Source organism: Caloenas nicobarica, chromosome 11, assembly GCF_036013445.1.
Source record: "Caloenas nicobarica isolate bCalNic1 chromosome 11, bCalNic1.hap1, whole genome shotgun sequence".
Lineage (NCBI taxonomy): Eukaryota > Metazoa > Chordata > Aves > Columbiformes > Columbidae > Caloenas > Caloenas nicobarica.
The window spans coordinates 7,896,578-7,909,329 of NC_088255.1; the positions used below are offsets into that span (position 1 = coordinate 7,896,578).

The 12,752-nt window shown below is 52.8% G+C and overlaps 1 protein-coding gene across 1 annotated transcript in view; it reads left to right on the forward strand.

The window, feature by feature from the left end:
* Positions 1-2,728: 2,728 nt before the first annotated feature.
* BSN (bassoon presynaptic cytomatrix protein) overlaps positions 2,729-12,752 on the forward strand; it is a 90,681-nt gene continuing 80,657 nt past the window's right edge. Inside the window, exon 1 of the mRNA XM_065642624.1 lies at positions 2,729-2,895. Coding sequence (XP_065498696.1) covers positions 2,729-2,895 — 167 coding nt within the window. The remainder of the gene's footprint in view (positions 2,896-12,752) is intronic.

Here is a 12,752-nt window from a genome sequence, read left to right on the forward strand (position 1 = left end):
CGTGATGGAAACTGCTGAACCCCAGGGCAAGGGCAATGCCTGCAGAACATGAGCTGTGTCTTGTCTGCAGCACTTGGGGCTGGCTGCTGAATGACATGGAATGTGTGGAGAGTCCAGAAGAGCATGAGACGAAGGTTCTGAGGGCTGGGAAATGGGGAGACTTTAACAGAGTTGATTCTGGAGAAGCCTGGGAGATGCTCTGCAGGGAGCCTATTACTGACCCTCTTACATGGTGCCCTTGTCCCTTCCAGGTAGCTACCTTGTGTGTGTAAAAAGGACAGATGTTCTCTGGATCTTTTTGGCCTGAACCAAGTTGAGGGAGACCCTTCTGAGAAGGCAGCAGAGATGATCCGGGTGCAGGACTGGTGAGGGACATGGGCTTCTGTGCTGGAGAGCTGGTGATGGATGGAACCCATGAAGGCAGAGCTGGTCTCAGCCTGCGGTGGAGGGATGGAGAAGGGTTTTGGGGCTGTCCTGCCCTAGTCCTGGTTGGGGGACCTGTTGGAGCCAGGTGGAAGATATTTGCCCAATCCAGCCCCGTCCCCTGCTCAGCTACAGCCTCATGCCTGGGGTCCAACCTGCCTGTGAAGCTCAGTGTAGCCAGTGTCCCCTCCCACAGGCACAGCAGCACCTGCTTGGGCTGGCATCTTCGTGTTCAGCTTCTGCTGGGTCTGTTGCCCCCTGTTATTTAATCTGATTTATTTTTAAAGATAAATTCATACTGGGCCAAAAAGTTCTCCTGCTCAAACTCTGCTCAGTTAAGGACCTTTGTTTTGGTGTCACTTGGTGTTGGCTTTGCCCACTACATGCCAGGATGGTGCTATCCTCCATCTCCTGAGCTGCCGTCACCTGAGCTGCTCTTCTGGATTTCAGCACCAAGGTGAGTTGAAGCCCAGGGCTTGTGCCAGGCTGAACTGTGAGCTGGGGGCTGATGCTGGCTGTGCAAACTTCTCCTGAGTGTGCAGTGGGTGTTCTGAGTCTGCTGTGTTTGGGAGAAAACCAACAAACAAAACAATTTTTCCACCCACCCTGTTCTGACCATCTTGCCTGTCCTGCTCCCCTTCCATCCATTCCTGCACTCTCCACCTTTCCGTGCACTCGCTGCTTTTGGAAGTTACTCCTGATGTGGTTTTGTTCTGTTTTATTGCACTTATATGGTGCCCCTGCCCAGAACTGGAGCCCTTTTGCTCTTGTTTGTTGGTGGTTTCAGCTCCTCAGAAGCTGCTTTCCCCCCTGCTACACACTTTTCCCCCTCTGCTCTGGAGCAGGACCCCAGTGCGCCAGCACAGCTGCTCCCTGGGCTGGCATCGGTGGGAAGGGGCGGAGGGGCCGTGTCCTGGGGCAGCTGCAGCTGGTTCCTATTCCCGTGCAACCAGAGGCGAGATGGAACCCGGTTTCACGTTTATTTTAGGATTTAGTGTGTATGTACGTTGACTCACAGCCCACAAAATGCAGCTGCTGGTGTTGGGTGTGGGGGGAGCTCCTGGCCCGGCTGAGCCCCTGGGGCCTCGGGGGGGGCGGTCCTGTCTCTGCCCCCTCTGGGCCTGCCCCTGGCTGTGGAGTGACCTCCAGTGGGAGCCTGTGCTGCTATTAACGGGAGCTTTAATTAGCGCCTCCTCTCATTAAGTACAGGTGAGGTGTAATTGCGCTGTAATTGCACGATGGGAGCCCCAGCATCTGTGCACTCTGACATCATCAGGCTGCCTGTGACCTCACGTGGAGGGGGCACGTCTGTTGGCTGAGCGCTGTGTGGCCTTCCCCGGGGAAGCTGGGTGTTCATTGGCTGAGCCTGCACCTTAGGGAGAGCCGGTGAGCCCATAGGTTGGGCCCTGTGACATCACGGGAGGGCAATGATGGTGACTGGCTGAGTGCTGTGTGACCTCCGGGTCTGTCGCGACCTCACACCAGGGCCTGTGTGCTCACCCACCGGGCGCTGTGTGACCTCGCAGGGAGCTGCGTCCTCAGTGCCTGGCTGTGAGTGACCTCCAAGGACAAAGCGTGACCTCATGAGCTAGCAGGGTGCTCATTGGCCAGTAGTGTGTGATATCATAGGGCTGCCTGTGACCTCATAGGGAGCAGGACACTCATTGGCTGGCAAGGTGTGGCATCCCAAGGCAGTTCATGACTTCAGAAGGGTGTGGGACATTCATTGGCTGGCAGGGCGTGATGTCCTGGGGCCGCCCATGACCTCATGGAGGAGGAGGGAGCTCATTGGCTGTCAGACGGTGATGCCCAAGGCTGGCAGGGTGTGACGTCCTGCAGCAGTCTGTGACCTCATGGGCCACTGGGTGCTCATTGGTTGTCAGCATGTAACCTCATGCAGAAGCAGATGCTCATTGGCCGTCGTGGTGTGACCTCATGGGAGACTGGATGCTCATTGGTTGTCAGGATGCGAGCTCGAGTGGCGCCGCCTGGCGGGCGCGGGGGGTGCAAGGCGCGGATTGGCCGGTGGGCTCGGCGGGGCGGGGCCATCCCGCGCGACCGCCGCCGCCTCGCGCTGTCATTGGCTGCCCCTGCGCACGCCCGCGAGGCGGGGGGCACGTGCCGGCCGGGGCGGGGCGGGGGGGGGGTAGACGGTGGAGGGCGGGGCGGCGGGCGCTGATTGGCTGGGCGGTGCGCGTGCCCGCGGCGCATGCGTGGGGCCGGCGGGGCAGGCGGCGATGGCGGCGCGGGGCTGATGGCGGCGGAGGCGGCGCTGCGCTGAGGGAGCGGTCCCGCCCGGCCCGCCATGGGCAACGAGGCCAGCCTGGAGGGCGGCGGCGACGACGGGCAGCTGCCGCCCGCCGCCGCCGCCGCTGCTGCCGCCGCCGGGGCCCCGCCGCCGCCCGCCGCCTCCAAGCCGCCTTCAGCACCGGGCGGCGGCGGACAGCTCCCGGGCAGCGCGCCCGGGCCCAGGTCAGAGCGCGGGGGGCGGGGGCAGATGGGCTTTGGGGCGGGGGTGCGGGCAGAGCCGGGTGCCGGTGCGGTGGGCGTGGGGGTCTGGGGTACAACAGGCGGCTGCGGGGGTCTGGGGGGCAGGCAGGAGCTGCAGGTGTGCGGGGTGCGTGCGGGCAAATGCGGGCAGGCGGGGTCAGGGAGGGGCTGCAAGGGGTGCGAACTGTGGGGGACCGCGGTGCGGCCGTTTGGGGTGCGGGCAGGGACGGGGGGTAGATGGGGTGTAGGGAGGACATAACGGCACCCAAGGCAGGTCACTGCTGGGGGGTGCAGTCCTAGGGCAGGGAGCAGCTCAGAAACACTCATGGGTGCTGGGGGAAGGTAGGGGTGTGGTTTAGGGTGGGATAGGGACAGCATACCCTCCGTGGGGACCACAGTGTTTTGGGGGGCAGAAGAAAGGGGGGTGCTGCCCGGTGGGTGAGGGTCCAGCAGTGAGGGCTGGGGTGGCACAGGAGGACTGGGGTCTGGAGGAGGGGGGATGTGTTTTGGGGTTGAGGAGCCTGGGCCGTGCACAGCAGGAGAAGAGGTCCTGGGTGGGGATGGGGCCCATAGGGCACTGAGGAGCAGCCAGGGCTTGGGGGAGATTTTAGGATGCAGCCTGGAGGAAAAGGGCAGTCTAGAAGAGGGTGACCAGGGCTCTGGACCTGCAGGGCTGTGATGAATGGCGGGTGGCAAGCCGAAAGCTGGGGAGCAGGCTGGGGGTCTGGTCGGGGCAGGGGGACAGTGCCCAGCGGCACCAGGTCTGCGGGCACCCCGACCATGGCCACCCCAACTGGAGCCAGCACCAACAGGAACGGCCATTATGTAACAGGAGGGACGTGCAGCCCTGCCAGGAGTCACCGGTGCAAAACCTCGCGGGGAGCCGTGCTGAGCCGCGCTCCCTCTGCCAGGCAGCGCCAGCCGGCGGGGAGCTGCTTCAGGAGTGGGCGTGGGATTGGAGATATTCCTTTAAAAAAAGCCAATCCGAAAATATCACCCCATCTGGAAAAATAATTGCAAGGAGTAGAAAGTTGCACGGAGGGATGCAGGGGACTCGGCGGCAGCTTGCCCACGGTGTGTGGCTGAGGTGGCAGTGTTTCGGGCTCTCCACCTCGCCCATGCGGCGATGAGCTCTGCTTGTGTTGTCGGTCACGTTACTTCCAACAGAGAAAACGCGAGTGGGAGCCCGGACGGGAGGCTGCAGTCTCGCCTGGCGGTGCTTTCCTCTTGGTGCCAGCCAGCCAGCTGCAATCGCTGCTTGCAGGCTGCACATTACCATCCAGGTGGGATTCAGGGACCCTAAAGGGTATCTGAGCTGCTGACAGGCTTTTTTTTTTGTAAAACCTCTGTTAGCTTTTACATAGAGAGCGTGAAAAAATACCCCTGAGCAAAATCCTGCCTGTTTTCCTTTATTTTTTTCCTGTTCCCCTTGCTCAAGAGTCACTGACCCCTCTGCTTCGGAATCTGCCAGGAGGAACTTGTTTGTAGGTTGCTCCTAACAATTTCAAATTAAATACCCACATGGCTATTTAGGCTGGCATAACAAGATCAGCCGAGGGAGCTGTGTAGATCTGCCGTCTCTGTCTGTTTTGGCGCTGCCACGGGGCTCTTCCATTGCTTCCCCAGGTCTGGGTTTGCTGCTGGGTCCTGGGGCTGGGGATCCCGGGGGCTGTGAGGATCCTGGAGCACAGGAGGCGGGCAGGATGGAGCAGCACAGCCCTGCAGCACTGCCTGTCCTCGCTCCTCCTGCCAGAAACGCTGTGTTGATGTGTCGGGCCGTGCCCAAGCCCTCGCACGCTGAGCTGATGCTCCTGCCCCTCCTGGGGAGCTGCTGCCGGGGAGCTGCCCTCCCTTGCAATTAATTAAGACAATTAAAGAGCTGGGCCACGCGGGGCTCTGCGGGCTGGTGGCACAGGCTGCTGGAGCGGCGGTGTGATGGGGAAGATTCTGATCTGTAGCAGTGTTTAAAAACTGAGTGTGGGAGGAGTGTGGGGGGCTGTGATAACATTTAGGGATTTTAATTCAAGGTAACAAAGTGGAAATGAAGGAAAAAAACAGGCCTCAAGAAGAAAGTCGTCTTTGTGAGATGCAGGAGTGGGCACATAAGATAGACCAGATGTTGTAAAAGGTTTAGCAAAGCACGGCTTGTGCTGACTGAGCAGCGAGTGCGTGGTGCAAAAGTACGGCTCCAGAAATCCCACGTAGCAAGGCAAGAGAAAGTGAATTTCTCTCATTATTTGGGCAGGTTTGTTTTGGTTTTTTTTCTCTGAATTAAGTAACCTAAATCTGTATACAAGTCAATGAAATCCATAGTAATGTTACTTTTCTGTGTAATTTTTCACAACTTGCTCTGTGTCATAAGATACTCAGACTATTGCCACGTGTACGAGTTACACTGCATTTTGGGGTCTTGTGTTTAAATTCATAATAATTGTGTTCAAGAAACTGTGCATGCACTATGGAGAGACTTCAGAAGTAAAAAACGTCTTGTAAAAGTAGCGTCTTCTCACTAGGTTGCGATATCTTCTGATATTTATGAACTTTGATTTTCTGCTGGCTGCTTTGTGTGAGGCGCGGCAGTGCGGGAGGAAGGAGGTGTGTGCGGTGCTGGGCTGTCCGGCGGGTGCAGCTCTGGAAAAGGCCAAGGTGGTGTGGGGTTGCACCGGGCGAGGTGTTTTCAGCGCAGGTGCAAAGATCTTACCCTGTGCACGGTGCTGCCCGAATCTCGGCTGGGAGAGCTGTGCCCGGCTCTGGTACCGGGGCAGGGTGATGCTGTTGGGGCGGGAGGGAAGTGTTGCTCCTATCTGCCTGGACAAAGGGAGCCACTGTCACCTGAGAGGAGAGAAAAGATGAGAGTGGTGTTAATCTGTAGGATCAAAGGAACAGAAATCAGTTGTGGATGCATTCGGACTGAAACTTTCCAGCTGCCTGGCAGTGTGGTTCTGGTTTGTTCCTCCAAAAAGACACCCTGAGCAGAAGGGACAAGATAATTTTAGGGTCCAGCTTGATGAAAAGGGTTTGGATGGCAGAGCAGAGATGATGCCAAGTTTAGAAACGTAGCTTCGGGCACAGAGCTTTAGGTGGCTGGTTTTCCTGGTATCCTGAAGAGAGACTTTATTGCTGGTTTTGGTCACATTTGTGTGTACCTGATTTATGGCCGATTCATTCAGGTTTTCATTTTGTCTGCTGCTCAGCTGTGGAGCTCGTAAAAGGCTTTTTTTGATGCCTGGATGCATGAGCTAAAGCTGAAGGACAGCAGAGGTGAAGAGGGTCCGTCTCCTGGGAGGCATTGAGTATCAGCCACGAATGCCCAGGCTGTCGGTGGGAGCCGTGGTGCATTTGGTGTGGCTGTTCCTCGGAGCCTGGGAGACACACGTTGCAAACGGCTGGGCTGGCCGTGGGGCTCTGGGGCCAGAAAGAAGCTTTCTCCCACATCACGCTGGCAGAGGTCACCGAGACCTTTGCTTTCCGTGCTAAAGAAGCCACTTTAGTCAATACCCCTGAATTTCTCAAGCCTCCAGGTCAGCATGCTGCGAGCTGGAGTGAGCACAACGGGCAGTTTCCAGCACTGAGCGGTAGCAGCTCCCGCCTGTGCCGTGAGTGCTTCCCCGAAACCTTCACTTGGCTTGGGATGGCAAGTCAAGTGTCCATCCTATTTACCCTGCTGTACACTTACCATCGGTCTGTTTGGCAGTCACAGAAATCAGGGGATACGAAAGAGCGTAGTAGAAACAGGACTGAAAGACGCACACCTCCAAATTCGAGCAAATAGCTCAAGTTCGGAAAAAATATTAATAGTTCAGATGCTCCATTCTGCCCTTTTGGTAGCTCACTTGCGTTTACTGGGTATTGGCCTGTTCTCTTGCGATAAGCACCACAGCAATAATATTATAGGTAATAAGTATATACATAAAGTAATTTAAAAAAAAAATCAACTTTGCCTATTTCTTTTTAAATGGGCATTTTCCACCAGCTTGCAGAAATGAGCAGTCAATGTCCATTTTTGTATGACTGTGCCAGAAATAAAGCCATAAAATGAGACTGTGTGATGGAAAAACAGCCTATGCACAGGGCTCACAGCTGTGTAGAAACCAAGCTCTGTATTTGTTTCCGTGTACTGCCATCCCCAAAGAGACTGAGCCCTGATCAGGACTGTGCAGAGACGGTGCCATCAGAAGCATCACTGGAAAACCTTTTCCTCAAATATTAAAATAGCTTTTTCTTGGCCTTTTGCTGACTCGCAGACTGGCACTCTGGCAAAGCTTGCCATGCACCCGCGCTTAGTAAGTATTGGTTTATTTACTATAAGACATTTGGAGGGTCAGGAGGGAGCTGACGCTGGGTTTAAGTGAGGAAGGAAAGAACAGGTATGCAACATTTCAAGCTTATAAAACCTGTGTGAGCAAAATAAAAGGTAAAGGAGGAGTACAAAATGGCTTACTTGACAGATCAAGTCAAAATATTTGCTCTGTTAAATATCCCACTGGGCTTCAGTTCGTCTTCCTCTCTCGTGATGGGCAGGTGCTGTCAGCTGGGAAGCGTCTTCCCTTTAGCAAGAGGTATTTTCCATACTTTTGATGGCTATGACAGCAGCCGTTAGGCCACTGAATTTAGACAGCACAATTCTGGGTGCTTAAGTAACTCCTAAACCTCTTCTGTGAACACGCTCATCAATATTCTAAATGTTTGGCATCAAATATTAATGCCTTTATTTCCAAAACAAATACACAGATTTGCAATCCGCTGCAGAGGTTGGGGTTTCTCGCCGCTGAAACCAGCCTGGATGCTGCGCTGAGCTCTTGCCTCTTTACCCTGCGCGTTTGCTGCGAGGGGCTCCTGGATGCGCCGGTGCCATCCGTTCCACTCAGGAATAAGAATGTAGAAGATTTTGGATGGGTTGATTTGCTTTGCTCTGTTGTCTCGTGCTGGTTGGAAGATTTGGAGGAGTCTCTGGCTCCTTCTCGCGTGGTTTGCAGCTGTGGCGGGGCCATTTCTGTGCACCACAGCCCCGAGTGCTGGTGCTCGGCCTCTTCTGCTGATGCTCAGCAATGCCACAGCTCTGGTGACCACGTCCACAGGGACCGGCGGGTCCCTGCACACCACGGGTCGTGCTTGGTGCTGCCATGGGCTGCTGCTGCTTCTCCAGCACGTCTGAGAAAAGCTGTTTCTTTGCCCTGTGAACTGAGCATGGATTTGATGCTTCCCATCATATTCCCAATTATTGCAAACAGGTATTCAGCGCCGTGGTGTATTCCTGCAGTTTATACTGGTTTGGGGAATACTCGATGTGCGCCTGGACGTGTACCCACTAGAACAAACCCGCCTGCCTGTCAGCACAGCCCTTGTCACCAACTCCCCGGCATGACAGCACAACGGCACACCATCGGCCGAGGCTGTTTTTCTAGTAATCCTGTTGCAAGATCAGACTCATGTCCTAGCGTACGAGATGCACCTTCAGAAGGAGGGAACAGGCGGTCAGGGTGCAAAAGCATTTCCAAAAGCCGGGTAGCTCAGTTTGGCAAAACAGGCTCCGCGGCAATGGCGTTCTGGTTTTTCGCTAAATGTCTCTGCTGATGAGAGCTGCTGCTCCTGGATGCTGCTTAGGTTTTTTTTCAGCTGGTGAGTGACAGCAAGTGCCGATGGTCATCCCAGTCCCACACATCGTAAACTGTTATGAGTGTTGCACGTATTTTCTTTGGATTGAGATTGTTGCTGTTGAGCCATCAATGTGTTTTCAAATGTCTGTTTGAATGACAGATTTGTTATTTTTGCATCAGTCCATGGGCAGGACTGTTCTTATGAACAGGTTTTTTTTGTCTTTTCTAGTGCCTGGAGGTGCTGAGCTTTGGCGTGACCCCGAAGCGCTGCTGTGCAGCCTGTCAGTCATGCCGGGCATGCCGTACCGCTTCTCGTGTCACTGACACTGAAAAGTTTTTATAAATGTAGTGAGCTGGCTCCTTCTGAGAACACCCAGCTCCTCCAACGAGCTGTTTAGGAGCCTACAAGAGGGAGTAGTTTAATTGCATCCTATAAACACTGGGCTGTGATTTATAGCGAGGGCGGAAGGTGTGTTCCTGGGGGGCTCCTCACCCCTGCTCTGCTCATATTTAACGTTAAAGATGACTTAAGTGCCGGTGATGGCATCTTGCTGGCTCTCGGCCTCTTTATAGCTTAGTGCTGTGTGTTTGATACTGAGATAGACCCGAGCCCCATTAACAGACTGGATGGGGCAGGAGACAGCAGCTCCCTGCCCAGGCTGAACTCCTTAGGGTCCGAGGAACACCATCCACCAAGGCAAGAAAAGCTGCCGCTTAATGCAATTGTATTGTTTTTCCTCTCTTTTTAAAGTGGCATAGTTTGGCTTGAGACAAAAAGTGATGGTGTGCCATCCAGCCTGACTTCTGGTACTGGATGGTAAGGATGGTCACGATGGCTAACAAAGGTAAAATGAAATCTGGAGTTTAGAGGTCCAAGCTGGCCAAATGGCAACAAGATGTATAAACAGTGAGCACAAATAAGCGTAGCAGCAGTTTACCAGCAGGTGCAATGGGATATATGCTTACATGAAGCTTAAATAAAAGCTTCACCTCCTAAAATATGTGGTCTCCCTTAGCCCAAATCTGTAGTTGCTGTGATGTATAGCAGATTAGCTGTTCATACTGGTTTATTCCCCCTGAAGATGAGATTAAGTAGTTTGGTGCATTCTCTTTTGTCAAAAATGATTTAGTTGTGTTTTTAGGTCATTGTTTATAGAGGGAAAATACGTGTATATTTAATGCAGTAAAGTGTATTAGGCATCTTCTTAGAAGAGCTACAGCAAAAAACCCCTTCTCCTGCCCTGTCTGTTTCTTGAATATCAGAGACCGCAGACCTTTCTCCCATCCCTGTCCTAAGTGTCCCCTGCAGCAGCAGTTCTGCTTGAAAACCCGTTGCTCAGAGGTGGCCCCATCAGCCCAACCTTGTCCTCCTCTTGCTCCCTGACATGAGGAAGAGCCTTTACCCCAGAGCAACTGAGACGAACATCTCCACTTGGACACCATCGGTGCTCGTCCGAGAGCCAAGTGACTGTAATGGGGTGTGTAAGGTGCTGGTGGGCAAAGGGAGGAGCACAGGAGCGGAGGAGACTTCGCGGCCATTACCTGCTCATAGACACCATTAGTCGCCCCATCGTATAGTCCCGCTATCGAGGTAACGACTAAGATCTTAAATGAGATACTCTCCCTTGCAAAGCCAAAATGGATTTGCCTGCGGTACTCCACATGTTTGAGACATGCAGATGTAGTTTAACTTCCATATGTCTTCTGAGGGACAACAACATCTTTAAGCCCAGGTGTGTTTGTCTGCAAACTTGGACTTGTGCCATCCTGTCCAGCTGGTTTTGCAGCAGGGAGCGGTGGTGACTGGGATGTTCACCCATTTCTGGTTCTGCAGCCAGATGATGGGGTGCATTGCATGGCTGGGACACAGCAGGGGTACATGGGTCAGGACTTGAAGCTGAGCCTTTGGAGATGATGTGGTGGTCCTATTCTTGGCCACCACGCTCCTCTCCTCCATGTTCGCAGCCAGGCAGCGGGTGGTACAGGAGGGAAGGAAGGGACTTCTCATGGACACTGAGTCTTCTCACTGCAGCACAGTTGCGCAGTGACTTCCCGAGTTGCAGCAAGCTCTGCCCAGGCTCCTGTGACCCATGAGAAGCTCTCTCCTTCCTCTCTGAAGACTGTCAAGGCCATCCCTGTGTTTCTCAGTGTTCTCTCGTTCTCTGTGAACAGCTTCTGTGCTGGGCTGTGACTTCTGCCTGGGATGTCCCGCAGCTTCACCACCCCCCTGTGAGGTGCAGGCTGCCACCTCCAGCCTGTCCCACCTGCAGCCATCCAAACCTGCTCTGCCTGAGTGTGCTTGGCTGCTCCCCGTGAGAACAGCATCTCCTGCACTCTTCTTGGAGGGTTTCCCCCATTTTAGACGGTTATAACACGACCTAGAGCAGGCAGATGCTGTGTGGCTCAAAGGGAAGATGCATCCATGCTGCTTGAGAAATGCTGCTGAATTCCGAGGAGTTCTGAGCAGGTGTGACTGATCATTCTTCTCTTGGCTCTGGGACCTGCTGGGGGCCATGGTTTCTCAGATGTGACAAAGCAGTTTCCCACACAGCTTTCAGGTGAGGATTTGACAGCTCCTCTGCAAGCCACAGGAAAAAAAAAAATCACCTTGGACCAAAATGTTGCCCGGTGCAGATGTGACAAAATTCCGTGTTGACGTGCCCTTCTCCGTCCGCCCCAGAGGCACAGATGTCTGTGCAGGGAGACTTTCAGAGGCCAGATGTCAATAACCGAGAGTAGCTTTTGAACCTTTTTTCTTTTTTTTTTCCTTCCCCGCCAGTATAATATTGTGGTTTAACCTGTTTTGATTCTTTCCTGGCAGTGGGGCTCACAGGCTTCTCCAGTTGCCGAGGGGGACGTGAGGCTGATGCCGAGCTCAGAGCCTGGCTCCAGCGGACATCACTTTGTAGGTCTAGTGCTCTCCTGAGGACCGTAGCGTCATGAATGTGCGGATTTATTTTGGAATTTGGCTTTATTGATGGATTTTGAGCTCTGTTAGGAGTCGGTTGGAGTACACGACCTCTTCTGGCATGGTCTCAGGGTGCTCCTCCTCAGGGTGCTCCATCCTCAGAAGTTGTACGTGAGCATGAAGGTAATGTTAGACATGTCTTCTTCAGCTATTAAATGAATTCAGAGGGGTCCTGCCCTTCTCCCCAGCCCACCTGAGACCCAGATGGGTCTACCATGGGCTCCCCAGTATGAGAAAGAGTCTGTCGGTAGATTACACCCTTCCTTCCTCAGTCTAGACGTGACGAGTACGAAGAGGTTTTACCATATTTAATGTCTGCAAAAGGGTGAAATTGTGTGTGGGAATTACTTTCAAAGATTGACATGTTGTAGCTGTTAACCACTTTTTAAAATTTTTTAACCAGAAAAAAACCAGATTGCAGCCTGGGAACAACAGCATGTTGTTGGTTTTTTTTTTTTCTTTAATCTAAAGAAAACATTTCAGTTACAGATATGTGAAGTTACGAGTTATAAAATAGGAACAGTTGAAATTTGGAAATGTGTAAGTTTTTAAGGGACTTGGTAATTTGCCTTGCTCTCGTGAAAAAAAACAAATCAGCTGAAAATACAAAGCTTATGAAAGGCTTGGGGAAAATGCAATGCTGAACTACATCTTTTTGCACGTTGACTCCAAACTGTACTTCTTCCTTTGATAAAACATGAAATTACTTTTAATTTATTTTGTTCCAATCCTAGTTACATAAACTATTATTTGATTGTACAGCTGGACTGAAAAACTGTAGGAGGTCTCACATTTAGGATTTTGCTGCCTCTTTCTCATTAAGCCTACAGACTGATTTCTTTAAATGCACCTATTAATCTTCTTAGGGAGACAAATTGTTGTTTGGTTGGGTTTTTTCTTTTTCTTTTTTTTTTTTTAAACACTAACTTCCCAGTTAACTGCCAGGGTGAATCCTGATGGTTTGAAGCCTTTGGGTTTGGTTGAATTAGCTTAAACACCCGAAGTGGTCCCAGCCTAAACCATTCTCGTTGTGTTCAGCAAAGACCTCCAAGTCTACAGGATGGAGCAATACATTTTTTTCTATTTTAATTTTGCAGTATGCTTTTTCAGTAGCTTGTCCATGGTAACTGCTGTTGTGTTACTGACTCCTAGTTCAGGATTCGTTGTGGGGCTCCAAGTTTGGGACCATTAATGTCCTTGTAGGGCCAGCAGTAGGATGCAGTGAACTGTGTGTTGTCCTTGGAGCATGCAGATCTTCCCTGTATTTCCTCTGA